This window comes from Pan troglodytes, chromosome 8 (genome assembly GCF_028858775.2).
Source record: "Pan troglodytes isolate AG18354 chromosome 8, NHGRI_mPanTro3-v2.0_pri, whole genome shotgun sequence".
NCBI lineage: Eukaryota > Metazoa > Chordata > Mammalia > Primates > Hominidae > Pan > Pan troglodytes.
Window position 1 is genome coordinate 136754068 of NC_072406.2, and position 26391 is coordinate 136780458.

Consider the following 26391-nt stretch of genomic DNA (forward strand, 5'->3'; position numbering starts at 1 on the left):
GCTGCTTGGCTGCCTCACACCAGGGATCCTCATGTGTCCACCACGGCAAGGCAGGAAGGCCTAGCCAACCCCTCACCTCCATGACTCTAGCCCTCACTGGACCAGACCCCTTTGTGGACAACACCTGAGATGGGAGGGGCCTGGCACCCAGAGCCCTGCCCAGACCCCCTCCTGGGGAGTGGAACAAGCATGGGCCTCATGGCCACAGCTGGTCCTGTGACCGTGGCTGCTACTCTGAACCTCAGCCTCTTCCGTAAAACAAGCACAACAATACCCACTTTCCAGGGCTGTAATAAAGATAATCCACAGCTACACAAATGCTTAGCACAGTGCCTGCCACACTGTCCCCAGTAAACAATGCTGTCATCCTTGCTTACTAAGTATCATCAATGGAGGAGCTGATGTGCCCAATGGGGAAGAATCCAGGCCTCCTGCCTCAGTTTGTTAGTCCGTTCGTCCGTCCACCCACCCACCCATCCACCCACCCATCCATCCATCCATCCATCCATCCATCCATGTATTCAATAAATTTTTAGAGGGGGGGCACAGTAGCTCACATCTGTAATCCCAGTGCTTTGGGAGGCTCAGGCAGGAGGATGGCTTGAGGCCAGGAGTTCAAGACTAGCCTAAGCAACATAGCAAGACCCTGTCTCTATAAAAAATTAAAAGACTTAAAAATTAGCCTGGCATACTGGCAGGCATCTGTAGTCCCAGCTACCTGGGAGGCTGAGGTGGGAGGATCACTTGAGCCCAGGAGTTCAAGGTTATAGTTAGCTACGATCACACCACAGTACTCCAGCCTGGGTGACAGAGCAAGATCCTGTCAATCAATCGATTTTTGGGAAACCACTGACACCTTGGTAGGTGCTAGAGGTCTAGTTAAAGAACCAGACAGGTACAGGCCCTGGCCTCAAGGGCCAGCTGTCACCACTGCTTGGTCACCGCACCTCAAGCCTGGAATGCCCACCTGTCTACAAGCCTAGACCAGGTGAAACAGGGTCTCACACAGAGCAGGAACGAGAAACGGTCACTGAGTCCTTTGCACACTGAGGGGCAAGTCTCAAATCTAAGCCTGTTCCTTCTTGTCCTTGTCTTTCAATGTCATGTGAGTGTGGACCCCAGAAGACCACAAGGCAGGCTGCTTCTCCTCCCAGAGCCTCATCCCTGCCTCTCAGAGCTGCAGTGGTAGACGGGACACACACACAAAGTGCAAACCTGTGCATGACCAAAGCCATCAGTGCTGTCATTTGTGGGTTGAACAAAGTTCCAACGAGTGGGGCCTAGGCCAAAGGAGGTACAGAGCTCTGGCTAAGGTTCCTGACATGAACCACACTGCCCTCATTCCTAGGAAAAGAGACAATGCGAGCAGGAGACCAACATCAGAGGCTAGAGAAAGGCCAGCACTGGAGCAGCTGCCAAGTAAGGCTCTGGCCCCACCTCTGCAGAACAGGCCCAATCCGTTCCCAGCTGCAAGAGGAGCCAGAGGAGGGCTGCTCAAACCAAAGACAAACCAGAGGTGGCCTCCCACAGAGGGCCCATCTCCCATATTCAGCACTTTCCATATTGAAGGAGCTCGCGATGTACTTGGTGGTCTTGTTAAAACACAGACTGTGATCCGGCAGGTCTGGGGTGGGCACCGAGGTTCTGAAGTCCCATCGTGCTGCCAGGTGATGTCTTCGTGCCGGAAGGTGAACTGGACTCTGGGAGCTGGAAGCTTTCCATGGTGATTTTGGGCCTTTAACAAGGGTTCGTCATGGGCCTTCATTTACCCCAGGGCTCATTTTGTTCCAGGGCGCCTACCAGCAGCCTATATTCCCTGTGCTTCTACCTTCGGGCGTCTCCAGAGAGCGATGCTACTGCTCCTCACCTCCTCCCACCAACCCAGGAGGCTCTGGGCCAAATCTCCCAGGTCTCCCGAGCCTGGCACGGGACACCTGTATGCCCAGCCTCCCAGTTCGTCAGTGTACCCCATGAACACTGCAAGGTTTAAGTGAGCTAACACCGTGCCAGGCCCTGCGGTCAGTGCTGCCTGGATGCCTCCATGCTTTCCAGGGAGCTTGGGTACCAGGTTCACACAGCACCAGGCACTGAGGAGCTTGAGGCTCAGGCCTCACCTGGCCAAGACACACCCGTGGTGAGCAGGTGCTGGTCTCCACTTGAGAAGGGATGGAGCTTGCACACACTGGCACCTCCCCTAGGGCTGGCCCCCAGGGCTGCCTGACACCAGCAGATAAAGCACAAGACTTGCCAGAGAGCAGCCTCCAGCACCTCCACGGAGTCCCTGAAGGGAGGTTCAGAGCTGGGGCCCGCTTACCCCAGGCATGGGAAGTGGGCAAAACCCCAGCCAAAGCAGGCCTCCGGGGCCAAAAGCCAATGGTGGCTGGTGCACCCTGGCATGCTGCTCGCCTTTAGGAAACAGGTCAGCTTGGGGAGCTTCAACACTGGGCCGGGAAGGCAGAGACCTGGGCTCCAAGCCCAGATCCGCCAACACAATCTGCCTTTCTACCAGGGGCTACAAGGCCCCCAAGTCTTCAAAACCCGCAGGGCTACAGCTCTGAGGGTAGAACTCTGCGCAGATGGCACAAAGCTAGCCAACTCTCCGGCCCTCAGCAAGTCACCTAAGGACAGCAAAAGACAGGACCTGGCTGTGCCCAAGGCCAGGCCCTCAGTACTCATGCTCAGTGGTTACCCCAGCCATCCACAGAAATGGGATAGTCCCGTATTCCAAAACAATGATTTATTAGGCACTTGCTGTATGTAGGCACTGCTTTTACCCAATTTTCAGACCAAGAAACTGAGGCACAGAGAGGTTAAGTAGCTGCCCAGGGCAGAAGTCCCCATCATTTCACTGCATGGGGCCAGAGGGAAGTCCCAAAGCTTCCTTCTGCTGCTGCTCGATCCAGGACTGTTGCCTCTGGCTTTCTCGGCTCCTGATTTCTGACTCAGGTTGGCTCCCCAAGGACAAACTTGACAAAGCTCCTTTTTCCCTGATGAACTTTCCCTTCCTGGTAAGGTAGAGGGAGAACCCACCTGACTGGCCCTACAGAGGTCAACCCCAGCCAGTGGCCCTTGCTTGTGTGCACCAGGCCCTTGGACCCTCATTGAGAACCAGGCAAGAAATTCCCAAGGGCTTCAGGCCCAAGCAGTTCACAGCCTCCAGTGCTCTGCACAGTTCCACAGCCCCCTTCTCCACTGAAGGGTACCAAAGGCGTGGGCATAGCCTTCTCTTACTGCCCCAAACTTGTCTATCACCTGAGTGAGGTTCAAGTCCCTGGCCACCTGCCCAGGGCCATCCTTCGCTGCCCACAGAATAAAGCCTCAACTCTCCAGGTGGCTCTCCCAACCCCAGTTCCAGCCCAACTGTCTGCTCCTGGTCTTAGGAACATCTATGTGCCTGTGTCTCCTCTCCACTCCAACTGACGGGCAGCCCAAGCCTGTTCCCCTGACTAGAGAGCTTCTTAGCTCCCCTGCAAAGGAGCCAATGCTAGGCCCTGCACATGACAGGCAGAACTCAAAACGTGCCCCTCGCTTCCTACTCCTGGCTTCCTAGAACAATCCCATATGCATACATGGAGGTCCTGTGTCCATCATCTTATTTCGTCCTGGCAACTGCTATTATGGATCCTGCTAGATGGGTGAGAAAACCAAGGCTCAGAGGATACAGCCCTGGGCATTGGTCACGTGGGCAGGTGATATGGCCCTTTCCACGTTTCTAAGTGATGACTTGTTGGTGCTGTGACCTCCAGGAGGCCAGGGCTAACTGTCCTCTCCATTGCTGCATCCCTGGTGCCTACAAGGGCCTGACTCACAGCAAATGCTAGGTAAATAAATAGTGGCTGAACAAAGAGATTAATCTAGAATTGAATCTCGATCCTCAGAGGACAACACTAGCTCATCTTACTGTGACTCGGCTTATAGTCGGCTACGTAGACACAGCTGTCTCCACCCCAGCCCTGTAGCCTGCACCTACCTTGCAGGTAAGGATGGGGTCTTGTACACGCTAGTCTTCCCTGAGCCCTGGCACAGGCAGTTGTATACAGCTGGTGTTCAATCAATGCATGCTGATTTGAACCAGCTTCCCAGGTTATTGGCTGCCTAGACTCTGAGGGCCCAGAAAGTTCCCCTGGTGGGCAGGGCCACGTTCCTGAAGCTCCCAGGCTGATAAGCTAGACGCCCTGACATTCCTGTGAATCCCTCCCAGAAGGGTGGGGCAAACCAGAGCCACAAATGCAATTTTCCAGGAAAACTATGGTTAAGAGGCTGCCAAGCCCCAGAGACAGGATAGCTCTGGAACCTTCGGCTTGGTCCAAGGCCACCTCTGCCACATTCCTTCTATTCTGGGGCCTTCCCTCCACCTGCCACTGCAACCTTCCAGGCTCACACTCACTTCCAGAGTGCTGGTAGATGGGGGCTCACCCCGAAGAGCTCCCTGTGGATGGGGCTTGCAGCTGGCCAGCTGTGTAGAACCTGACGCGAGTGGCTCGAGCAGGGGACATGTGGGGACAAAGGCACAGCCCAGTCATGAAATGCAGGACCACAACCATGGAAAAATGGCCCAGGGCTTGTCATGCTGCAAAGCTGTCTTCTCAGCACCCCCTGATGAGAAGCCCGTCTTCCTGTATCACCCCGTCTCCCGCCACCTCCCATCTCCCCAGCCCTGCCCCAGCCACATGCCAGGAACAGCAGGCTAAGCAGGGCTGCATGGGTACAGTAGAAAAGCACGCCTCAGAGAGCAGGGCAGGATGCTCAGAGAAACAGTGAACTCCCCGGGCCTCCCGGACCAGCCCCACGAGGAGGGTGGAGCAGGTGAGCCCAGGAACCTCTAGTTCCACCATGGATAGCCTGTGGGCACCAGACGCTCTGGTCCTCAGGTCTCCTGGGGCCTGCTATACCCGAGGCAGAGGGCACAGCCCAGAGCACCTAGCACCTCAGGCAGGGGCCTCTTGCCCAGCCCCTCCTTTACCAGCTGGCATTGGGCCCTTCCAGAGGAAAAGGGTCTATGGCAGCACCAAGTGGGAACCAAGGCTGACCCCCAACCCCACACTCTTATACCCGTACCCCAAAGCCCCACTCAGCAAAGCTACATGCAGTCACTGAATGATGGAGCAGTGGCCAGGCCAGACTGAGACCTGCTGTCACCTGACACACCAGTGGATCTCTGAAACCAGTAAGAAAGAAGAACATAAAATAGTGCATTCATGATTTACTTACATCGATGACATGTGGAAATGATAGTATTTTGGAAATACTGGGTTAAATATACTATTCAAAGTCATTTCACTTTCTTCTCTTAATAACTGGCTACTAGGAATTTTAAATTATATATGTGGCTTGAGTTCTGGTTTCACTGGACTGCTTCCTCTAAGACTCAGCCACCGCCTTTAAAATGGATAACGATGTGCCTTCCTCATGGGGCTATCTGGAGGAGAAAATACAACAGGTGAGTTTCTTCTGCAAATCATCCCCCACCTCACCTGACAACAGTCAGCAGCCCACAGCTGTGGCCTGGCACTCCACCTGTGTGGTCAGAGGCTGCCCTCTGAGCCTCCACATCCGCAGGGCTGAGGAGGACCGGGCAGGCCTGGGAGAGGCTCCTGTTCCTGGTGCCTGGGGTGCAAGGCACCTGACTCTCCCCATTCTCGCACTACAGCCTCCCAGCCCCGCCCGGGGTCACAGGGCAGAGGGCTGCTCCCTCCCTCACTGGACTGCCCTCAAGCTAATGAGAATAATGCCTCCAGAAATGCCTCAAATGGAAGATTTCATAAGAAGCAGAGACCCTTCTGGAAGATCACAAGCAGCAACAAAATAAGATCAAGAACACCGTGCTGGTGCTGAGCCTCTCCAGGGGGTACTGCACAGCCGCCTGCTCTAGGAGCTCTCCCTCATCAGGCTGCTTCACTCCCACGACATGGGGAGGCGGACACTGAGGCCCAGGGAGGGGCAGCGACTTGCTCAGGGCTACTCGGCTGGTGAGGGGCACACCAAGCCCCACACCAGGCCCACCTATCTCTGGAGCCCAGATTCCTCCTAGCAGGGGAGCCCAGGCCAGACACTGCCTTCCATTTCCTGCTGTCCTAGGTTTGGAGCAGATGCCGGCATGCATATTTGTTCGTAGTTTTCCCTGTGTGAATCAAGCTGAAGATCTGGTGTCTCTGCTGAGTGACAATTAACCTCACACCATTTCAGATGAGATATTTTTTCTTGCCAAACAGTTAATGCTGCATAATCAGCCAACATCTGCGGAAATGCTCTCCCCAAACACACGGCCATCTCGCCCCTTGGCCTAAGCTGCTTCTGAGCAGGACCACACCCCCCACAGCAGGGTGTCTCTAGCCACCGGCTCCCCTGCCGCAGGGTATTTATTCCCATGTTTATTTGCCATCAATTCTCAGAAAATTCTGTTGCCCAAGACTGTTCTAGATTACAGTGAGATGGAAACTCTCTAGGTGAATCAGGCTTGTTTAAAGCTGGCTACCAACTAGCAAGGGGGATACGGGCAATGCACTTTCAGTTAGAACTGCCTGGCAGACAAGAGCACAGCACTGAGCCCATCCCAGGCAGGACCTGTCCTTCCACAAGGGGACACATGGTACACAGCCAGAAAGGCACGACAACACCCAGGCAACCCACAAGGGTGCTCTCCTTGTCTCATCTTCCTAGGGAGGCACAAGAGCAAAGAGGCAGCTGATAAGTGGGGCCAGGGGTCATGAGGCAAGAGGGGACCTCATGGAGGCTGAGTGGGCCCAGCAAGTGTGCACGGAACAGGCCTGGCGGGGCACGGTACGGCACAGCCACCGTTACAGTGTGCCCTCAAACCACCTTCCCCTTGTGTGCCAAGTTTCAAGTATGGGCACTGATAGGCCTTTTCCTTCTGGGACACAGAATGCCAGGTTTTCCTGCCACTCCTTCCCAAGGCCTGATGTGCCAGTCACTCCAAAGGCGCCCCTCAGGGAGGGAAGTGAGTGGAGGGCATCCGGTGCTGCCTCCGGAGCAGCCGCCAAGAGGCCCGAGAGTGGAGGCCAGCCAGGCCCCTGGCCTGGGGAAAGTGCAGGGCTGGCTTGGACCTCCTCCCCGCCATTCAAGACAAGCCATTTTGGGGGGTGTAGGGGGTAGAAGGCAGTGGCCAAGGGCTCAGAGGTCTTCAGCAAAGTCACCAAAAAAATGGTTCACAAACGTCCTGCTTTGGGCAGTAAGAGGATTATTTCACACTCTGGATGTGTCCACTTGAGGGATGTAACCCGCACTGTCCACGCACCTCCGCTCAGTGTGGCAGAGCACCAGATCACTGGGCCCTTCTCCCTCGTGTCCTGGACTTGTACAACAGGACAGCTGAACCGCAGTGCCAGGCAGAACTAAAGTGCTCTTCCAGAGAGGCCATGGTGCTGGCCACAGAGCCTCTCTATGAGCCCCGTGCCCGGCTTTACCAACCTGCTCATAGCTCAAGAAATGCAGAGTCTGCTCAAGGGCTGGGAGGAGAAGTCAGGGCCACCGGGGATTCAATGATCCATCAGTTGATGGGCCCAGAGGATGTGGTGAGTAACAGCCACACATTCTGAGCACCGCCTGAGCACCAGGCCCTGGGCCAAAGGCTGGGAGCAGCCCCACGTGAGGATGTCACCATCCCTACCTGACCGTCAGGGAACCCAAAGCCTAGGGCAAATCCCAGACTTCCCTGGGCCCTGTGCTTCACAAGTGGTGGGGAGCTCACCCCAGGAAGGCAGCCCTATGGAGACATGGGGGCCCACGGGCTGTCGGGGCCAAAGAGTGAGTGGATCCCACTCACCACTCTGCCACGCAGCCAGCGAGTACATGGCCTCGGCACTCCATTTTCTTCCCTGGAAAGTAGAACAGGAGGAGCCCTTCACAGGGTGGGTGAGGACCACAGGGTGGGTGAGGATTACAGGGTGGGTGAGGACCACACACCCGAGGGAGGACGCCCTGCAAACACCGGCCCGCGGATTAGGAGTTAGTGACCCACTTCCCAGAGCCAGGGTCAGGCTGATGTGTGTGCAGATATGGGAGGGGAGAACTCAGACACCCCTGTGAGCCTCAGGCCACTCGCTGCCACTGTCCAGCAACAGAGGGCGGGAGGTGACACTCATCACCATGAGAGGCACTTGCAGAGGTGCCTGACTAACTTCCTCTGAGCCTGTCCCCGACACTGGGGCCCTGCCTAAGCATCTCTCTGGTATGCTTTCACCCTCATGTGCCTTCTTGCCATGACCTCCTTGCACCGGCTTCCCTGGAGCCGTCTGCGGTCAAACCCCCAAGGTGGAAAATAAGCATAGCAGTCAGGTAAGGCAGGTGACTGAGCATCCCATCAGATCCTGGCCCCAGAGCCCTGATGGCATTCCAACCCTGCGCTCCAGGCAAAAAGCCCGCTCCTCACCCCAGCCTGCAAGGCCGACTGTGATGGCCCTGCCGACATCTCAAGCATCCCTTGCACCCCCGACTCAGGAACCTGTCACCCCAGCTTCACTGTGCCCTGCACTCACCACGCCCACTCCGACCCTGGTCACCGCAGCCTCGCCGTGCCCTGCACTCACCACACCCACTCCCACCTCTGGGGCTTGCCTTCCCTCTACTCAGGACATTCTCCCTGATTATCTTTGCAAAGCTGAACATGCCTCATCATCTGTGACTTTGTGCCAATGTCACCTCCTCAACAAGGCCTCCCTGTCCCTCCAATCTAAAGCTGGCCACTTCCCATTCCACCTCCTCTCATCCTGCCTGGTGATCCAAACCACACTGGCCTGCTGGATTCTCATTAGCACAAATATTGCCATCAGAAAGGGCCCTGCCTGCCTGTTGTAGGCCTGAATGACATCCATCCCCCTTTCTGCATTGCAGAAACATCCCCAGGGCCTAGCTGAATGCCAGGTGGCCAGCACACTCCAGGCAAGGATCTGCTGAGTGAAGAACTAGGACGGAGCTGCGATGCACGCTAGAAGAGATCTCCAGCCCCGCTGGAGAACGTTAGACAGCGCTTAACTGAAGGATGCTGAGCAGAGCCAGACTGGGGGACAGAGGCAGCCGTACATCTCCCCGTCTGCTTCCTGTGCTGTCACCGTCACCCAGCCATGCCACGTGACCTACAGGAGCAATCTGCTCCATTCACAGCAGTTGCTTCCCGTTTGCTGCATTTCCAACATTCACAGAACCAATTTCATCGCCTTCCCTTTCTGCAGGACCAGCTGGCCGGCGCCCCTGCCTCTCAGGTCTTGCCCTAGCCCTGTGCGGCCAATGGACTCCACACTGCCAAGCTTTCAGAAGTGCAGTCTCTGCCCTGGGTTCCCCTAGCCCAAGGTGGGGAGCAGCTTCCTGTAGCTGCTTCTGCATGATATTAATACTTCGTTTTCTCTTCTTGGCTTTTCAGATTTTCAGAAACCTAGCTAACCATTGCTCACAGTGAATTCACCTGGATCTAACGGGCTGGTTTCTGTCCCCAACAGGCCCTGGCTGATCCAGAAGGCCTGCCTCACCCACTCCACCCACAGAGCTCCAGCAGGGAAACAGCGGGGGCCTCCATACCGCCACCACTACTCCATGAGGAGTAAATGCAGTCTGTGGCCCTTCAGGGAGAGGGTGGGGTGCCTGATGACCTCTGGTGACACATTACTGATGTGAGCTCGCGTTACTGCTCACAAATTAAGCCTCTGGTGGTTGCATTATATTTTGCAACCAATTGTTGCTTTTGTTTTCCAAGAGTTTTTTTTTTAAGCCACTCCTCCCCCTCCCAAAAAGGAATTATCCAAGAGCTCTACTATGTCTAACTTTCAAAGGAGGCATTGTTAATCTTTTGGCCATAAATAGGCAATTAACACCCACTCTGAGTCTAGTCAAACCAAGTTCCCGCCAGCATGGGGACTGCAGCAAAGGGTTTGTTCTTCGTGTGGCATTTGCTTTCTGATTTCTTGACTGTGGCTTGAAGTTGCAAGAAAGAGTGGTAATTCCGGATGGCTGATACCACAAAAATGGTACATAAATGGGCTCCTGTCAGCAGGAGAAATTCTCTACTGATGCAGTGCTTGGGGCGACAGAGGCTCATGCTGCCAAAGGCAAAGTGGGCTAAAGTAAAGGCTTCACACTGATGGACCCACAAAGGGCAGCGGCCCGCATGGTGTTGGGAAAAGGCCCGGTCAGGCACCAGCCGTGCTGGGCTCTGGGCACAGCTCCGTCTCCATCCCACACCCATCTCGGTGATGCACCTATTTGTGCTTCCTGCTCTGGCCCTCACTGGGCTCTCAACAGCCCGCAGGCACCATGCTAACCTCGGGCTGGGAGGGGCTTCCCACGAGGCGTTCTCCTGATGTCCCGGATCAGGAAGCAGGAATAAGGCAGGGAATGCCGAAATCCTCCTGGGGTTGGCCAGGCCTCCCTTTCACAGCATCCTCTGAGGCCCAGCTGGGGATTACTCGGCTTCATTAGGAGAATCGAGGAGGCCACCGCAGGCCCCTTGTTTCCCAGAGCTGCTGTCCCAGCTGTTGTAAACTGACCAGATGTGGCACAGCTGAGACAAGATCCAGCGTGACAAGCGCTAGAAACCATGAAAGAATCCTCCTGTGGCCCTAAGCTGCCCCCAGCCCTTCTCCAGCCCAGAGTTCAGAATGCGCAGCCACTTTCAAATGGACAAGAACAGAGAAGCTTGGGCAAAGGAGTCAGAGGTTTGCAAACTGAGGGCTGACAGGAAAGGGTAAGGAATGGGGCCTCCCCAGTGGCAAGGAGCAGCTGGGCTAGCAAATCACAGATGTGCAAGGACTGGGGGGTAAGACAGTCCCATAGATACTTTCATACAGAGACAAAATAGGTCATGGTGATCCACTGGATTTCAGTTCTACTGAGAACAGATCAAGAAGAAATACAGTCAAAGTGAGGGCTGCAGGTTAAATAACAAGAGGGACTTACAATGAGCACACACTAAACAGGATAGCTTAAAGAAAGTTGCCACCTTTGGGGATTAGGATAATTGATTCTCTGCCCAGTGAGGCCTATGACTAGGGTGAGTTGGAAGCCAGCCCTGCTGCTTTCACCTCGAGAACATTTCTTGAGCCCCTTATGCCTATCGCCACTTCCACTGCCCCCACCCTTGTCCAGCCCACCTTCATGTTTGCCAATAGCCTCCTGCCTGGCCTCCCCACCTCCCCCAGAACCTACAGTCCATGCTGCTCACTGTTGTCCCAAAGGAGCTTTTTAAGGGGTGCTATTGCTCCCCTGCTTAAAACCCTCTAATGCTTCTACTCTGCACTCAGGGTTCCTGTCATTCATTCACTCTGCCGTTGCACACAAGGCAGGATATCAAACAGGGTGTGGAACTTGCCCTTAACAACCCACCCATGAGAACTTGCCTCAGAAACGTTCAACACTATATACTAGAACAGGCTTTCCAGACATTTCTGAAGCAGCACCTTGTACTCGACTCAGCATAAGTTAACCCCGAGCCCTCCTGCATGGGAAGTTTCATTGGCAGGCAGGGACACCATTGCTCTGCTGGGTACAGCAGCTCAGTGGGCACTCGCCCTAGGACCTGGATCCCTCCTCCAGGTCAGGCCCTTCCTAATCCAGGCTGAGCTGGTACCTCCTGACTGAGGGACCTGAACTCTCAATGCCATCTCCATATGACACAAAACTAGTCCCTGGGCATCTGTGGAGTCACTGGGCTAGGAATGTGCCCATCTCTGCTGCCCCCACAAGCCCCAGACTCACCTAGGGAGCTTCTGGGACCCCGAGGTACTGGGGCTGTGCCCCAGACCTGCTAATTCAGACTCTCTTGGACAACGTCTAGGAACCTGCAGTGTGTTGGCTTCCCAGATAACCTGACGCCCATGGCTACACCTGGGCAGATGCATACATGGTCAGAAACCCAAGGCTCAGAGAAGCAGGGCAACGGGCTCACAGTCACCACACAGCCAGGTGGCAGAGTGCCTCTCAAACCCAGCTCTTCTGACTCCAACAGCAGCTGTGTTCCAACGACAGTGCACCTCTGTTTCCCTTAGGATATGAGAGGCCTCTACCGCGTGGCAATAAGGCAAAACCCTGCCCTCAGAGTTACAGAGCCCGGGACTCATACCCCAGCAGCACCGCTCAACAACTCAGCTGCGCCCTCAGGTGAGGCCTTCTTCTGGGGAGCAGGGATGCGGCAGAGCACCTCAGCGCTGCACAAAGAATTCCCGAGGGGAGGACAGTTCACACTGGATGAGCAGCAGGCCCCTCCTTTTGCCAAATTTCTCCCCTTACTCCTAAAGTGTGACTCCCAATATGGCAGCCAACTTTTACTGAGCACGTGTCCTGGGCACACAGAACTAAGCTCCAAGCGCTTCATACAAATGAATTCATTTAATGAGACATTTAACGCAGTGAGAGAGGGTGTCGCCACCCTTCCTCGAGGATGGGGAAAATGAACCATGAAGAGGTTCCATCAGTTGTCCAGGATGAGGATGGGGCTCACTCCATGGGCAGGGCTCCAGGCTGAGGCCCTGCTCTCCCACCAGCCCTCTGTCTCCTCATGTCAGCCCACGCTCTCTGCTTCTCCTTCAGAAGCCTGGGAACGACATTAGGGTTTCCCTAAACCCTCCTCTGTGGGCCCTTGGAGTTGAACCAGTCAAAGGGGCAAGAGCCAGCTGACCCACAAGCCTTTCTTACTCTGGCTTCCATGAAGCAAGACTGGCGATGTCCTCAGATGTGGTGAGGCCTCAGCTGGTAAGGCCTTGTTCTCCCTCTGGCCCATAGGCTGTGGCCTCCCAAGGGCAGGGCCTGCTAGGGCCTCCCAAGCCTCTTTGCCAGCACCAGAGCAGGGCCTGGCAAGCCAAGAGCACTCCCAGCATGCCCGGGGCTCTCATCTGAGCGGCTGGCTTAGGAAAGGGCCCCTACTTCAGAGAGCCGGGGCCTCCCAGAGTCTCATAGTTTCTCAAACATTCTCTGCTCAGGATGGCTCTCAATTGAAGCGTGGAAATCAGCAAGTGGCACTAAAAGCTGCCTCCTTAGCAGTCCCCAGATGAACTCCCATTTTCCTCTTCCCCAGGAGATCAAAGCTATTGTGGCAACACTCGGCCCCGATCCCAGTGACCTTAAGCAGATTGCTTGTGCAACCTGAGGGCTGTGACTAGAGACAGAAAGGAGGGATCCGGGCGGAGGCTGCAGTGAGTCGAGATCTCACCACTGCACTCCAGCCTGGGTGACAGAGCAACACTCCGTCAAAAGAAAGGAAAGGAAGGGAGGGAAGCAGGGAAGATGAGGACTAGAGCTGAAACTAGTCTCCTGGAAGCCTGATGCCAGCATGCGCCACAGCTGGCAGGATCCCGGCCCACCAAGAGTGGAGAGCCCAGGACACTGACCAGAGCAGCAGAGGGTGTGGGGCGAGCTACCATGGGAGCAACAGAAGAAAGGCTGCAGCAGGCCCGGGCTTTCTTTGTTCATCAAAGCTGGCATTTGCTGAGTGCCAACCGTGTGCCAGATCCATGCCACATGATTCCTCCCACACTCATGAGCAACAGGCACTGCCATTCCCATTTTACAGACACAGACATGAGGCCTGGGGCACACAGCTCAAAAGTGGCAGAATGGGGACACACCCCCAGTTATCTGACTCCAAAGCTCCCACTTCTCACTGCCACACTCTCTATGCCCCATGTGCATCAGTCCTCTGGAAGGGCCAGTTGATTGGTCCTCACCCAGGACCAAGCACAGCAGTGGGAGCACTGAGCCTGGGGTCAAGAGGTCAGGGTTCCCACCTTCCGAGGTGCCTCACCATGTGACTTTGGGCAAGGCCCCAACTCTTCCTGTACTCTAGAGGCTTCATCCTCAAGTGAGGGGATTAGAACAGAGATGGCGGATGACGTTCAATTACCCATCAATTAGCAATGGCTGCCAAGACTGCCAAGAGGAGGATTCTAAGACCTCCACTAAGTTCACCTGAAAAGGCTGCCGTGATTGATTAGCAATGTCTGTCAAGAGCACGGAAGGAGGAGTGCTAGTTCAGCATCCAAAGCTGCCCCCTTGACATCCCTAAACTCTGACAGCCCAGGTCTTACAGGCTCTCTTCCTTTGTTCAAGCCTATCCTAACTATCTCTAAGTCAGAAGCAACTACTCTCATGTGCCTGCCCACAAAAGTTTTTGCCTTTACTTGTATTTAGCATTTCTTTCATTGCAATGGGCTTTCTAGGGCTTTCCATGCCTACCTCTCTCACTAGATCTTCACACTGTCTGCAGTCCGTGTTATAAGGGGTGCTCCACCTCTGAATTCCTCTACTTGCCGTCAGCACAGCTTCCCACCCTGAGAGGAAGGGTGCTGAGGGTGCAGGGCGGTGGCAACCCTAAGCAGCTGAAGGTGAACGGCCACTGGCAGGGTGGACAGGAAAAGTCACAAAGGTGCAGGCAAGCTGGGCCTGCCGCACAGGAACTTGGCCAAGGAAAGGCACAGCTGGCCTGCAGCTGCTGGGGGTGCCAGCGCAAGAAGTCATGTAGCCAACCCCATGGCGACCAAGAAGGGCCACTGTCCCTCAAAGGCGGCCCCACCAGCACAAAAGATGGAAAGTGGAAGCTGGCTGGGGGGCTTCACCTGGGGAGGACCTGTCCAGCAAAGAGCTGCAAGTCACTGCTGAGCATATGCACAAGCTCTCCCAACTTCCTGCAGCAACCCTTCATCCTGCCCAGTCCCTGTGGCCCCACCCACCCAGCTCTCCTGGACTCACCCCCAGGAATACGGCTCTCAGAGGCTTCCCAAAGACGTGCTGGCATGCTGGTTTCTCTCATGCTTCTTTTCTACCCCAAACTGCCCCTGGCCAGCTTTCACGGTCCCTCAAACATCTGCTAACACAACAGTTGCTGCCTGTTCTGAGGCCTGCTCAGGGAGGTTTGGGGACTCAGTGTGTGGGCAGCTGCAATCAATCAAACCTCTGTTTCCACATCCCGACCCCTCCCCACAAACATCTTGCTTCTGTTTGAAGCACTGTTGAGAAGTACAATTTGTTGCTCTTTCAAGCTGACCAGCTTGGAGTTAAAAATACAGCAGGGACTATGACACCTAGGGGGACTGCATTCAATGGGTGATCTTTTTAATTGTTGCTTTTTTCTGAAATCTTTGCTCACACACACGTGATCCATGTCTAAATGGCCGCGTATGGCTCAAGTCTTGCTGGGAGCCAACCAATGCTGGGTGGTCAAACCAGGTCTCAAAAAAGCAGTAAGGAAAATGTCAGCAAAAGTCCTGCTAATAAACAACTCACACCCTCAGGCTGGGCCCTGCCTTCAATGGCAGACATTGTCATTGTGCAAAAGGAAGGCTGCAGCCTCACAGAGAACACCAGCCAGGAGGGCCAAAAACACCACGTAAGGAGGAAAGCTGTGCAGGAGGCCCACGGGGCCGGGCTTGCGCAGGGATCGCAGCATAGCCAGTCCTCTGAGCTGCCTTTGGGCAACCTGCTCTGTGGAACCAAGTGGTTGTAATTACAAGTACAGGGAGGGCGGCCACTGCTGGACTAGGTCCTTGCGTCATTTCCCCCATTAGGGCTTTCCTCGCTACAGTCAGCCTCCCTGACTCAGGATCCAGATGGCCGGCTCACCTGCAGCCTCATTCAGCATCTCTGCCTGCTCTCTTGGCACTGGGGTTTTCAGAAGACAGGAGCAAAGACAATCCGAAAGCAATATCTACACCCCACCCTGTGTGTCTCATCCCCGACAGACAAGAGCCCCCACTGCCATTAACTGGACAGCTGTGCCCCAGGGACGCGGCTAGGAAGGGGTAGGGTGGCCAGCAGGCCCCCGGGATATTTCCACCCTAGTTTCAAGGGCAACAGACAGGAGAATGCTCACACACGGCGAACTCCCTCTGGCAAGGGGGGGCGAATCCAACTGTCACCATTTCATAACCCTGGGCTCTGAACACCGAGTTGACTACAGGCTGAGCTGAGCTGCAGGGCAGGCCTCCTTCCCATTTACAAAAGAAAAGCGATGAGGCAAGAAGATGAACAAACAAGACAAAGAAAGTGGCGTGAACAGAAAAGGGAGGATGGAAACAGGGAAAACACTGGATAAACAAAACCAGGCATTCTTACAGCAGACTGAGGCCACCTCCCAGGCATGTCCACCCTCTGCTCCTACTTCTGCCTCTGGAGGCACCCAGAAACAGCCCACACCTTCCCTGCAAGTCCTGCAACTGTGACGATGACCGTGAGTATCTGTCAGCACCCGGCCTGTGCCAGCCAATGCACTGGGGGGAGTGTGTGTACACACAGATACAGACACACACACACATATATAAACACACACCCATATGGATAGTGCATTATCCACACATGTTGTTTCCCTTGCTCCTCCCACAGTCCTGTGGCGGTGGTGGCATCTGCTGCACAGACATGTCAGGCAATTTGCCTAGGGCTTCCAGTCTCTGGCCCCACCTCTGGAGGCCTTCTGGTTTGTCAATGTCACCTTCTAAATACAGATCCAAAAGTGAACACCATGCCCAGAAAAACCCTGATGGGCATAGGGACCAAGAGAACTTCAGTTTCCTCAAGAGAGACGGGAATGGACAAGCTCTGAGGTCACATCTCCTGACATCCTCTGCTTCTAGCAGAGTCTACACCCCAGGGCACTTGCTCCTGCTGAACTCAACTGTGGATACAGATGAGGGCAGGGCTTTGGACCTCAGAGCTTCCTGCCCTCTTACTCTCTCGGGTTCTCTCCCTGGACCCTTTCCTGCTGGCGGATTGGAGGGGCTCCAGCTAACCACAGTCCATCTGGCCACACCGAATGATGGCCAGAGGGAAGCCCCCGTGTGCTCACACACACCCTCAAGATCTGCTCTAGGCCCCAGTCGGGACCTCTAGGGGAGCTGCGGCTTTTCAGAATGGCCAGCTGCTCCAAAGGTCTAACTGAAAAGGCCCTCTGCAGCTTTAACCCGAGGCTCTCACACACCTGGCCTCAGAACCCACACACGAAGGGCGCCTTTACAAGAATGCACAAGTGGAGCTCTCACCCCCAAAGGCGAATGTGTAAACCAAGATCAAAAGGCCCACGAAAGAGAAGCCAGAGCCCAGCGGAAGGAAGCGTGGGCCACACCTGGGTACCAGCCTACCCTTCCAAAGATACAGAAAGCCCAACTCCAAGCCTTGCTTCCATGGGCATGCAGAGCAGACTCCAACCCCTTCTCAATGGTCCTAAATGTTGAGTGAAGCCACAGCACGCAGATGCTGGGGTCTGTGGCCAGTGGTCTCACCTCACTGGCCATCTGGCAACACGTTAGTCCTTGTACACCAGCAACATGCCCAGCTCATCAGGTTCCCACGCACAAGGCCGTGCACTCACCAGGGCTCTTGATAAATACACAGGGATATCCTAGGCCTCGTTCTCAGGGCCCCACAGAAAAGGCCCACCTCCCCAGGCTAGAAATCATCTGATGGCGGAGCCAAAGCAGGCAGAGCCCCGTGGAGAGAGGGCTGACCAGGGTCTAGACTCTTGGTGGGGGCATGGCTCAGCGTCCACGGGCCCAGCCTCAGGGCTCTGGCCATAGGCCTTGGGCACACACGCTTTCCAGAGGCCCCTCTCTACTTTCCCTGTGCCCGAGACCCACTGCCAAGCAGGCGGCCAAGGACAGACAGGCTGAACCAGAGCAGCCTCCTCAGGCTCCGCACACCTTCCCAGATCTGGGAGGCCTGCCTGGGGCTGATGAAGCCATCTATACAACTGGGCGCAGCCCCACTGAGCAATGTATTTTTAAATAGTTTCTAACCAAACGAGGTCAAGAAATGTCTCCAATGATGCCAGTGGTGTTATTCCAACTGTGGCTAGTAAAATATAATAACATGTATGTTGTTTTTGTTACCTATCTAGCTGATTAGGTAATAAAATATGCTCAGTATTAAAAATTTAGCTGAAGCCATTATCATACCCAGAACTCGGGGCTCTTGGTTTTCCTCAGAAGTCACCCAAATCTGTCACCTTTCCAGACTTTTAACCTATTTAAATTTTTCTGGAGAAGGGAAATTCCTCTTGGTGTCCAATAAATGTGTTCAATCCCTGTCCAGCTAGTAAAGTCAAAAACGTTCCACTACACAGCAAAAAGATTGGCACACACCTAGAGCCACAATGGAAGAAATGGAAACTAGCTGAGAAGAGGCAAGAGCTCTGCCCCACACCCCTTCAGGCTCTCCCCCAAGCGGATCCCACTGACACAGGGGAGGCACAAGCATACCACCATCTTGCCCTCCCATAATGCCCCAGCCAGTGCCCAGGCTCTTGAACAAAGGTGGCCAGAAAGTTTGGACTCTGGGGCCAGGTATGCTTTAGACTTAAGACACCTGCACCTCTTCTTTTCTGGGTAGACCTCTATGTTGGGAGTAGGAACTAAAGGAGAGAAGAGCAAAACCCCATGAAGAGAAACTGCATGTTCTTTGTAAAAGGAAAGAAGACCCAACTGAGAGAACAACACTGGGCTTGGAAGGAAGTCAGCTATGCCCACCTGAAACGCAGCGAGTGTGATGAGCCTGCCTGCCGTGGATCTGGCCATAATGCTGAGTGACCAAGGCCAACCCCTCCAACCAACCCCTCTGAAACCATCTTCATCAACAAGATCTCTTTACCCCTTGAAACCCAGCGAGACCAATGTTTATATAAACAAGTCCAGAAAGGATGATGGTCAGACCATGGCATTAAGCAACCGATGGCCTCCTGGATGAACACAGAACCAACAGGGTTGTGTCCCATCACATCCGCCCATCCTTGAGTCAGAGGTCACAAGGGCCAGCACCACTTCCTCATCCCCAGCCAGAACCAGATGCAGCCAACTCTCGGGCTCAGAGACGCTCCTGATGACAGAGTATTAACTCCAAGTTCATCTCATTCAAATCAATATCCAAGATCAGTGTTAGCACAAGGCAGAGCTCCAAGACAAAGAGGATAAAGTCCAAGTGACAGGGGCGTGTGGCCAGATACTTCTTCTACAGTGAAGGGCAAGGATGATTGCAGAGGCAGCTCAGAGGATATTGATCACAACATCTTGATGGCCTCATGTTTCAACAGTATAATCAAAGGAATAAGCTCCCCTCAATCGCTAGCTCTTGGAAACCATTACCCACAACCCTGATCTCAGGATCAGCATAATCCAAGGGACACTGAATACCAGTGTGTGTGATTATCTCTTGCAGCAGCTGCAGGGGTGGCTTCCTGGGAGAGATGGCTCCAGTGAAAGGCCAGAGGGGATTACCAGTGTTTGGTCCAGTGAGTCTGCCCACCAACACCCCGCCTCTCACCATCCGCCTGCCCTTGTACCCCTAGCACTGAGCTCACAGTGAAAGGGAATATTTGCTTGTAAATAGAAATAAACGCTTTTTAAAAACCAACTGGAAATAATCTTTCTTTGAATAGGATTTTAAAAAACAAGGAAATTAACCCACTCCTGGGTATTTCTGAAACTGGCATTCTATGCTTGTCTAGGACGGCCCAGAACCAGCAGAGGCTCCAGTGAGCACCAAGGTGACTCCAGGCTGCTGGGGCTCTTACCTGTGCCATCTTGGCAAGGTCTAGAGAAGGCCTCTGCTCTTGCACTTCTTCAGGGCGCCGCCTTTTAACACCAACCTTCTTGTCGTTAAGGACACACGGCTGGGAGCGGCTGCGGGAAAGGCCGCTGGAGCGTCTCGCCAGCTCTGGCGTTGAGGCAGGTGTGCTGTTGGCTGAGGGAGGACAGTATTCCACAAAGGAAAACTGCTCATGTGAGCAAGAGAGGGACCGCTGCAGGTCCAGCCGGCCTCCTCCCACGGGGTGCAGGTCAGGGCTCCAGGTGTCACCTGCCTGTCCACACGGGGCTGAGCCTGGCACCCCTTGGCAGGGCTGCCCTCCAAATCGGTGGTGGAGTCCTGCCTGGTCGCAGGGTGAGGAGAGCACGTTGGCCCGGGAAGGGAGGCTGAAGCTGGAACTCCTCTGCATGGTGCTGAAGCCGTTGGAATAGCGCTGGACGCTGCCCCCGCTGTAGCAGCGTCTCTTTTCCACGGGAGTCCAGACTTTGGAGCCCAAGGGCCTCCATGATGTCCGGCAACTGGACATCTCATCGGAGAAGGACAGTGAGCGGCACTGACGCTTGCTAGGGGGTGCTGAGGGGTTCCCGTTGTGGTCGCTGATGCTGAGGTCTTTGATCAGACTGGTCACAGCGCAGGCGGTCACTGCCTCCCGGTGCCATAGTGAGCTGTCCTTTTCAGGCAGGCATTCCCAGATGCTGGTGCTCGGTTGGTCAATCTGAAGAGGGCATTTCCTGTCCAGGTCTCGCCATCTGTCATTTTCTGGTTCATAAATGACAAGGAGAAAACAGGATTTGAGAAGACTTTCACTCCAGCCCTTTATTATCTCCACACCAACAGCCCGTTTCAAACACAGTATCTTAGAGCCAAAAGGCCCTTAGAAACCATCCAGTCCAACCTCATTTTACAGATGAGAAATTGAGGCTGAGAGAGGAGAAGTGAATCCCAAGGCTTTGAGTTGGAAGTTGGAAGCAGAGCAGGGCCTAGAATCCAGATATACCCCTGGGACTCCTGATATGGTTTTCTTTCCAGTGTACCACACTGCCTCCCAGGAGAATCCAAAGCAATATTTTTCATCCAAAATGTTTCTCATCTTATGGGTGGGAAACCGACTTGCCCTGAACCCTGCCCTGGCTGGTGAGAGAGTCGGGACAAGACATCTGTTAAGTGCCACTGGGTTCTCTGCAGCTCTCAGGACTGGGACTCGATGCCCTGGCAGAACACCACAACCAAAGATGTCTCAACAGCTCGGATGGCCAAGGCCAAAAGATGGCTGGGGCACTGCCAGGTTAGTTTACCCCAATTCCACCTTGAAAGCCTTTGCTGATAATAGAAGCTGGAGCTTGTACTGATTTAGGTCACCTCCGTCAAAATGCTCAACATCAGCGTCACCAATGGCTGCCAATCACAGCACTTCCTCTGTGTTCACTCGATTTTTCACTTAAAGCAATTAAAATCTCTAAGAACAAGTCTTGGGCTTCACAGACTTAAGGGCACCACTTAAACTTATGTATTCAGGTCTTTACTTGAATACGCAAATAAATAACCAACCCTGCTATGAAATGCTACATTTGCACTCGAACCTTTATTTTGTGAAATATTCAAGAACTACTTATTGTTTTTCTACTATGGAATCAGGCACCGTGCTGGGAATTTTAGGAGATGCAAAGATAAATTTGACATAGTTCTTGTATTCAAGTTTACAGTATAAAAGCAAAGTTACAAAATATGCCATATCAGGGAACAACCTGTTAGTACTATTTTCTCGAGCCTACATATATTTATAAATCATGCACATGTGAATGGCTTGAGTCAGTCAAGAGAAGAATAGAAGTGAAACCTGAAATGATATTTGGTAGGTATTTAAATGCACGCCGGGTCTCTCAGCAATGCAGATCACTCACTGAGCATTCAGCTGGGCTGTGTAATCCACACAGCACCCTGAGTGCATGTACCATCATGGACCAGATCAGGAGGCCAAGGCTTGGGGGACACTAAGCAACTAGCCCAAGGCCACACAGCTAACACCAGACAGGATGTAAACCCAGCTTAGTCAGGCCCCAGAGCGCAGGCCCTTTTCCCTACACTGCAGCGCTGAGGTGGACTGTGGGTGAGCCTGACTCTGGCCCTGGCCCTAAGGAGTTTATGGGTCAGGCAAGATGGGCTCAGGTGCAGAAAACTGAGATTTAACCCATGAGTGCTCGAGGCAGCAAGGACTACAAACCTATCTCCACTACCAGTGGCCACTCCTCAAAGGGCACCAAGAGACATACCCCAGCTGAGCGTCACAAGCAGCAGCTACTTGATTGACTCAACGGGAATGACCTGTGCAGACCAAAGGGAGGGCCAGGAGCCCAGAGAAAAAGCCGAGGCAGAGCTAATGGTGGTTCTCCTTCCTCTTGGGCATCCTGCCAAGGTCAGCAGAGCTAATGGTGGTACTCCTTCCTCTTGGGTATCCTGCCAAGGTCATGAGATACAAATTGAGGGGCTGGGACCCCGACAGGGGACACTGGTAGAACTGTCCAGAGGCTGTATTCATAGAGGGCCTCAGAAGCTGAAGACGCAGGAGAGAAACCTTCCAAAAGCCCAGGCAAGCCAGCTGCAGCAAAGCAAGACTGCCGCTAAACATTCAATTTCTTCATCACACATCGTTCATCTCATCTCTGAAATTTCCCAGGGCCTGAACACAGCAGGTCTCAATATCTGCTCCTCCAACTGGATTGGATCAATTACGTCCAAAAATCATCCAAAGTACCTCTTCCTGCAAGTTGCTTTAGGTTGCTCAAACATGCTTCACCACCAAGGAAACCATTCCCTTTGGGTATTCACTATTCTATTAAATCAGTTTCAACTTGACACTGGTCAGCAGTTGAAAGTCCAATAAACTAATATACAGTAAAAAAAATTTTTTTTTTGAGACAGGACCTGCCTCTGTGGCCCAGGCTGGAGTGCAGTGGCATAATCTCAGCTCACTGCAACCTCCACCTCCCAGATTCAAGCTATTCTGGTGCCTCAGCCTCCTAAGTAGATGGGATTACAGGCATGTACCACACGCCCAGCTAATTTTTGTATTTTTTGTAGACATGGGGTTTCACCATGTTGGCCAGGCTGGTCTCAAACTCCTGGCCTCAAGTGATCCACCCACCTTGGCCTCCCAAAGTGCTAGGATTACAGGCATGAGCCACCGTGACCAGCTATAAAGTAAAATTAAAGGAAATAGAAACTCTTGTTGACACAGTCACAACTATCCCAGTTATCTGATTTAAAAGAAAACAGAAAGTTATCCTAAGAAAAAAGTGAAGATTTATGTATGATGATGTTCATCAAAATGATGAGTGACAGCAAAATGGTAAACATAATTAAAACGTCTTACAGTAGGGGCCGGTTAAATAAATTATCAAGGAATAACATGGAGCATGAAGAAGCAGAGTTTCAAAGAATATTAAATGATGTGGGGAAATGCTAACAATATAAAGCTGAGCATGAAGAAACAGGATATAAAACTGTATAGAGGGTGTGATTCCTATTTAGCAAAATATGTCTGTTGTATGTAAAGGTAAGAAAGAAATAAACCGAAATGTTAATAGTGGATTGGCAGACAGCTGGTTGGTTAATTTATTTTTTCTCTTTTGTTCTTCTATAGTCTCCAAATGTCCTATGAGAAAAAATGTATTATCGAATATGTGGGGGATGTGACTGCCAAGCCCACGGGTGCTGTGCCCTTGCTTAACTCAGGAAGTGAGCCAGGGTCAGGGCGGGGGCCCACAGCCCGCCCTCTGCTGGGTTGGCTCCTCTGGGTTTTCAGGAAGTTGCCATACAAAATGCTGGCCACTAACTTCTCTTTTGAGACAAGGCACTGAGGCACCAGATGGGCCAGGAATGTGGCCGACTGAGGAAGAAACCAACGGGCTTGGCACAGAGCAGCGAGGGTGGCCGGTGCTCACGGAGCCTGAGACATACTACAGACTGCGTCTCCGCCAGGCCTCGGGGAAACCCGTGACATGAAAAGGAGTTGATCCCACTCTCAGAGGATACCATTTTCTGTTCCATTTTTGCACCACTGGCCTGGAATTTTCCCCATCTCTAGGGAAATCACTTCCAAAAGGGGAATCGGGAGCCAGCTAAATAGGAACACACCATCCCTCCCATCTGCCTTCCTTTCGCATGGCCAGCCTGCGATCTTGGTGCTTCTTGAAGGGACCCCCCAGGGCCTCCCTACTCCAGGCCTACCTCCTCACTGCCTCTAGAGAACTTTCTGAAGCCCCCACCTATTGTGGCCCATTCGCTTCAGCTGTCAGCCACTGTTTCCGGGAAAGAAGACAAGCATTTCAGACTGGCACCCGGGCCCATCTCCACATCATTCCCCACAACAAACCCTACACTCCAGGTATCAAACCTCCTACGACAGTGGAGGTCAGAAAAGAATCATATAGAGTCAAAACCATCCTTGAAGAATTCCTGAACCAGCCCACAAAGTACAACTCCTCCCCCCAGCTTTGTGTAGACAACCCAAAAGTGTAATTCTTATGCACCAGCGATTCTTTATAAAACTAAAGTTTAATAACTAGACTGCAGGAACAAGCACAGATAAGATCTATATGCAGAAAGGCTGGAAGTCCAGCTTGCTGGGCCTTGAGGTAACTACCAAAACCCAGGGGCATCAGAGCTGGGTGATGAATTCCTACAGGACCCACTCCTTCTGTGTTACAGAGTAAGCCTCTATGGCCTATAAGATTTCTTTGTTGTAGGGAAGATTCAAAGAGTCCGTTTTCAACTGTGAAGAGAAGTTGCAGCTTCCCCCAAACATCAGCTCTTTCACTCCTTTGCAAAGAACATTCCACACCTTTGCAAAGGCCTGGACTGTTCTTTTCCTGCCTTTATCTTCCTTTCACCAAGAGTCTCCTCATTTAAAAAGCCAACTCAAAGCTCCTCTGAAGATACACCTTTCTCCTAGCTCTGTGATCGTACAGCACGTATGTACCTGAACTTTAATTACTGATCTGCTTACACATCTACTTCTCCTCCTAAGCCACAGACTCTCAAGCACAGCCCCAGTGTGGCTCCCCAGTGCCTAGCACAGAGCAGGGCACACAGCAGACCTTAGTTGGTGGTGCATGAATGAGGGAGTGGATTGCAAACTGCAGATAAAAGCTACAAGAGGATGTGGTGTTCTCTGGGACTCGCCTGTCTTTTGTCCTTGGCAAAGGTGAGTCTTCCTTGGCCAGGTAAGTCCAACCAGGACTGTGCCCTGAACCGTCTGCACTACCTGGGCCATGTGGCCATGTGTGACTCAGCAAGGAGATGGGTTGGCAGAGTCATGTCTAAAATACTTTGGAAAAGCAAAGCACTGCTATTGTGTATCAACACCAGCCAGGTGGCCACTTGTTCAGTCTGCAGGCAGATAATATTGTAATTGTTTCTATCTTTATCGCTTTGAGAAGTACAATATGAGAAAAGTAAAAACAATCAAGGCTATGTTTAGCCCTGTGTTTTCCCCATTCGCTCAGGGAACAGAAAGCGATTTGTTGGGTCAGATCACCAGACAAAAGAAACAGGAATAGAAGCTAATTTTTAATGGCAAACTGCCCCAAGCGCTAGGCCCTGACGTCACACCATACAAAGGGCCTCGGCAGGCCTCCGAGAAGAGGACACAGGGTGCCCCCGCCCCCTCCATTCAATATCACTTCTGCACAAACAACTATAACTCTTTCAAGTCACAATTGTCATGGATGTAGGAGTCTACTGAGCAATAGTCACTTGGTGTAGTGGAAAGGGCAAGGACCTGGGTTCAAACCTCAGCTCTGTAAGTTACTCAGTTCCTCGTAGCTATTATGAGAATTAAATAGGCATCTCATACAGGGCATAGAGTAGGCTCTCAAAAACAGCAGTCATCATAAGGATAATTAACGGTACTGGAAAACGCTCTCCTAGCTGAGGCTTGACTCAACCAGAGCTGCAACAGGGTGCCAGCCTCTGTGGAATCCGGCTGGAATGGAAACCTGGCTTCTCTGACTAGGATTTCTCAAAGTGTGACTTCTGGGCCACCTACAGGAGCATCCTTTGGGGGTGTTTGTTAAAATGCAGGTTTCTAGACCCCGTCTCTGACTTGGTAAATCAGAGTCTCTCTGGGTAGGCATTTGCATCTTAATAAGCTCCCCAGGTTATTTCAATGCAAAAATGTTGAGAAATGCTGTTCTGGAAAGCAGATGACATGGAGAGCTGAGTTCTCAAACATCTGTCAGAATGGCGGCCCATCCAGACCATCCAGCACCACTGCCCAGAAGCTTCAGGAGGGTTGACAATTCTGGTCTCTACAAATTTGAATTCATAACATCACTGAAAGTTGGTGTTTATGTTTTGGTTTGGGCTAATTCCAGGAAGAAGTATGGAGAAGGATCACTTCACCCATCAGAGGTTTCACAGGACAGGATGGGGACCCTCAGGGCTTCCTTCTCAAGCTACACAACATGCTCTTGATGGACAGCCACTAGCAAAGGCCTTAGAAGCTAACTCACTCCTGTGAACAAGATGAGTGTGAAGCCTCCCACTTTCTCCCTGAGAACACGCAAGGGCCCATCAGCTGTGTCCTAAAGATACGCAGAAGGGCCCCCCATCCATCTGCAGCCTGACACCAAGCCCCTGGCAGACCTGAGCAGAGCGCGATGGCCCACAGCCTGAGAGCATGGCACCAGCCCATTCAGTTCTATGCTGCGCCTGTTGCTTTAGCCTTTAGGGCATGTAAAGCTTCTCCACGTCCCCACTGAGCATTACCTTCACAAGTCTGAAATGATACACACGAGAGCGTGTGCATTTGTGTGTAGCGTAAACACACAAGAGCCTTTGCCTGCAGATGGGAGGGTGAACACACAAGCATCCCTGGGCCCAGTT

The 26391-nt window shown here is 53.0% G+C and overlaps 1 protein-coding gene across 3 annotated transcripts in view; it reads right to left on the bottom strand.

The window, feature by feature from the left end:
• FAM53B (family with sequence similarity 53 member B) overlaps positions 1-26391 on the bottom strand; it is a 126309-nt gene that overhangs the window by 43916 nt on the left and 56002 nt on the right. For all 3 annotated transcript variants that reach the window (XM_054659955.2, XM_063781196.1, XM_016919569.4), the window contains one exon: positions 19493-20265. In XM_054659955.2, the coding sequence (XP_054515930.1) occupies positions 19493-20265 (773 nt within the window). The remainder of the gene's footprint in view (positions 1-19492; positions 20266-26391) is intronic.